At 40.2% G+C, this 3547-nt stretch overlaps 1 protein-coding gene across 1 annotated transcript; it reads left to right on the forward strand.

Moving 5' to 3' along the window:
- The first annotated feature begins 421 nt into the window (after nt 1-421).
- LOC102838551 (myelin-associated neurite-outgrowth inhibitor-like) lies at nt 422-1009 on the forward strand. The gene has a single exon (XM_006860058.1). The coding sequence runs from the start codon at nt 422-424 to the stop codon at nt 1007-1009; it is 588 nt and encodes a 195-aa protein (XP_006860120.1).
- Nucleotides 1010-3547: the final 2538 nt, after the last annotated feature.

Here is a 3547-nt window from a genome sequence, read left to right on the forward strand (position 1 = left end):
ACATTCAGGGAAGAGCTGTCACTAAATCTACTCAAATTATTACAGAAGATAGAGAAGGAAGGAACACTTCCTAATACATTTTTTGAAGCAAGCATAACCCTCATACCAAAACCAGGAATGGACATCACTTAAAAAGAAAATTATAGACCAATATCTCTCATAAACATATATGCAAAAATTCTCAACAAAATCCTAGCCATCAGAGTAGTTGTGTAGCATCAGCTGGGAGCTCTGGACATGAAAAAGCTGACTAAAATGGAGGCTGCAGCTGATACGTGAGACTTCATGGCTGGATTCAGCATTGGTGAAGATCTCCAAGTGAGGACTCCTCACCTTGCCTCACAGCTGAGCTTCCCAGGAGCAGCGCACACTAGTCCCAAGGCCCAGGCCACTGCCTCAGCTGCTACCCATTTTTGAAACTATGAATCCTGTTTATAGCCCTAGATCTTCTGGGGTTCCCTATGCAAGTGCCAAAGGAATTGGTTATCCATCTGGTTTTCCTATGAGCTATGCATCAGCAGCTCCTTCCTATTCTCCTAAGATGTATCCTGGAACAAATCTTACCTTCCAAACAGGTTGCACTCCTGGTATACCTTATAAAGTGTCCTGTTCACCCACCAGTGGGACAGTGCCATCATATTCCTCCTCCCCGAACCCTTATCAGACTTCTGTGTACCCTGTGCAAAATGCCTACCCTCATCAGCGCCCATATGCACAGCAAGGCATGTACTATACACAACCCCTGAATGTTGCTCCCCTTCATGACATCCACCCCACCACAGTAGTGCAACCCAATGGTATGCCGGCAACAGTGAATCCTGCACCCATGCCCCCTACCAGAGGCAATGGAGTAACCATGGGCATGGTGGCTAGTACCACTATGGCCATGTCAGCAGGCACCCTGCTGACTGCTCACTCGCCAACTCTTGTTGCCCCTCACCCAGTCACTGTGCCAATGTATCGAGCCCCAGAAACACCTATCTACAGCTGTGTGCCCCATCAGTGGTGATAGCCCTGCAAATGTTTCAGGATGGATCTTTGCAGTCACATTAATGAGGTTTCATATCTGGTGATACAGGCCTCGTGCTTCCAACCAGGACTCTCTTCTTAATGCTCTCAACACTTAGCTAAACACTATAACATTCTGGCCCAACATTGGTAGTCTTCAACTAACTTTTTGGGTTGGTTCTAAAGCAAATCCTGTTTTGTGGACTATGTGGCAATTTTTGAGCTAACTATAATGATAAAAAGGGGATATTAACCTATTATGAACATCTAGTTCAATGCATGTTTAAAAAAAACACAAAATGAAGCTTGCTCAACCTACCTGCAGTGACTGATGTAAAACAATTATATGCAAAACTCAAAGGAATGGAAAAGTATTTTACAACTTGTATCATTAATGTACTATTATAATGTATACAAAGTCTTAAAAGTTATGTGTTAAAATGAATTTTTCTATAGAGCATCTAAAATACCCTACATGATTCTTCAATCTTTTGGAATTGATGTGGGTTGCCAGTTAGGAACATAGGTTTTAGTTTTCAGTGATATTTTTCTTAAACATTGTACAGGGGAGTAAGTCACAGGATGTGGGGAGAGTTGGGAAGGCTACAACTGCATAGGGTATGGCATACAGGCCTCTTTCATTTCCATCCTTTTCATACTGGCTTGGCAGTATCATTGTAATATGGATTTTCTTAAAGATCATCAAATAGAGTTGTGTGACCAGTACATTTAGAGACAAGGCTGATTTATGTGTTATCAAAGTAACTTTATCTATTTAATTTTTCAATAATAATTTCTTATAAATTAAGGAAATTTATAACAGTAGTGGAAAAGACCTGTATAGAACTAAGTTATTTTCTTGGGAGAAAAGATGTATGAAAGATGAATGGTGATAAAACTTGGAGGTTATATTGATATCTGCTTTATTTAACTTAGAAAACCATTACTTTTTTAAATCATCCCCTGAGAAATGTTGAGTCCACTGAAGAACATACAGGTGTTGCTCCCCCATCAACCTTCCATACATGTAAACACACAGAAAGTCAAAGATTATGTTTTATGAAGAAAGTTGTATATGTAAGAATTATTAAATGGGAATAAAACTATTTAAAAAATTTTAAAAAATCCTAGCCAACAGAATCTAGCAGCACATCAAAAAAATAATATATCAGGTGGGGCTTGATGGTGGCTAGGGTGGAGGGGCACTGAGATTCACCATTAGCAGTACCACAGAATACCAGGCAAAGCAAATTTAGGGCAGAGCTCCAAAACTTGGCATCACATAGGTAGGAATATTTTAAGAATTTGAAGGCTTAAAGCTAGTGGAACTTCAAGCAGAAGTAAGAAATCATGTACTTTTGAATCTGTTGGACTCGGTGACCCGGAGCTGACAACTTGGGTGAGGCCAAATGGCAAGACCAAGCAGGGGAGCAGACACACCATGGAAAAATGCCGCAGGGATCTTGGAGCAAAGTTGGCCAATACACTTTGTCGGTTTTGCTTTGATCTGATTTTCTTCTTCTTTTTTTTTTTTTGATATCTGTTCATTGCTCCCCTCCCCACTGTTTGCGCACCTCCTTTCAGGTGACTAAAGGGGGTGCTGGAGCAAGTGGACACTTCCTACCCTCACCCCTGGTTGGTTCTTCTGCCACACATGTGCACAGATACTCTCAGCCCAAGAGCCAGCCCTGACCTGGTTTTTTGTTTTTGTTTTGTTTTGTTTTTAATACAGAAAAAGCCAGAACCAGGGGTGGAGAGGGAAAGAGAGTTTAAAAACAAAGCAAGACAAAAAATTAAATTAAATTAAATCCTGAGGTACAGCATAACAACCAACAGTGGCATCTTGAAATCTCTCAGGCAGCTTTGAAGTCAAGAAGCTGAAAGAGGACAATAAAGTCATACTCATATTAGGCTATAGGTTTTTTTCTTTCTTTCTTTTCTCCCTCTTCACCTTTTCTGTGGTTATAGACTACAATATCCAGTCTAGGTTTTTTGTTGTTGTTTTGTTGGTGGTTTTGGTTTTGTTTTCTTATTTTGTTGCTATTGCTGTTTTGCTATTTTATGCTCCCCTTTCTACCTTTGGGTGACTCTTTCTCTCCCTATATTACTCAAGAAAGGACAGCAACTGCTGCCATATAGTCAAGTTACAATCACACTCAATAAAACACCAAAATCCAGGCAAGAACCAGTACCAACTGCCATATACCAGGGAGGCAGACAACACCTGTGAAAGTTACTCTGAGTTAAGCAATAAGCAGAGTGAAAAGGGAAGCCCACATTCTGATCACATTATTGGAAGAAATTAGAAAGAATAAAAAATACCAAAACACATACTCAATTAAGTATTAAGGCCACAGATAAACACTAAACATGTCCAAGAGGCAAAAGGAGATGTCCATACCAGCACATGTCCAGAAACAAGATAAAATGTCTGAGACAAATGACCTAGAGGTAGACCTGGACTACATTCTGGAAGGTAGGCAGGCCTTGGAAATGCCTGAGAAGGAACTCAGAAAAATGATTATAAAATGTTTCAAAA

This window comes from Chrysochloris asiatica, unplaced genomic scaffold (genome assembly GCF_000296735.1).
Source record: "Chrysochloris asiatica unplaced genomic scaffold, ChrAsi1.0 scaffold00036, whole genome shotgun sequence".
NCBI classification, from domain to species: domain Eukaryota; kingdom Metazoa; phylum Chordata; class Mammalia; order Afrosoricida; family Chrysochloridae; genus Chrysochloris; species Chrysochloris asiatica.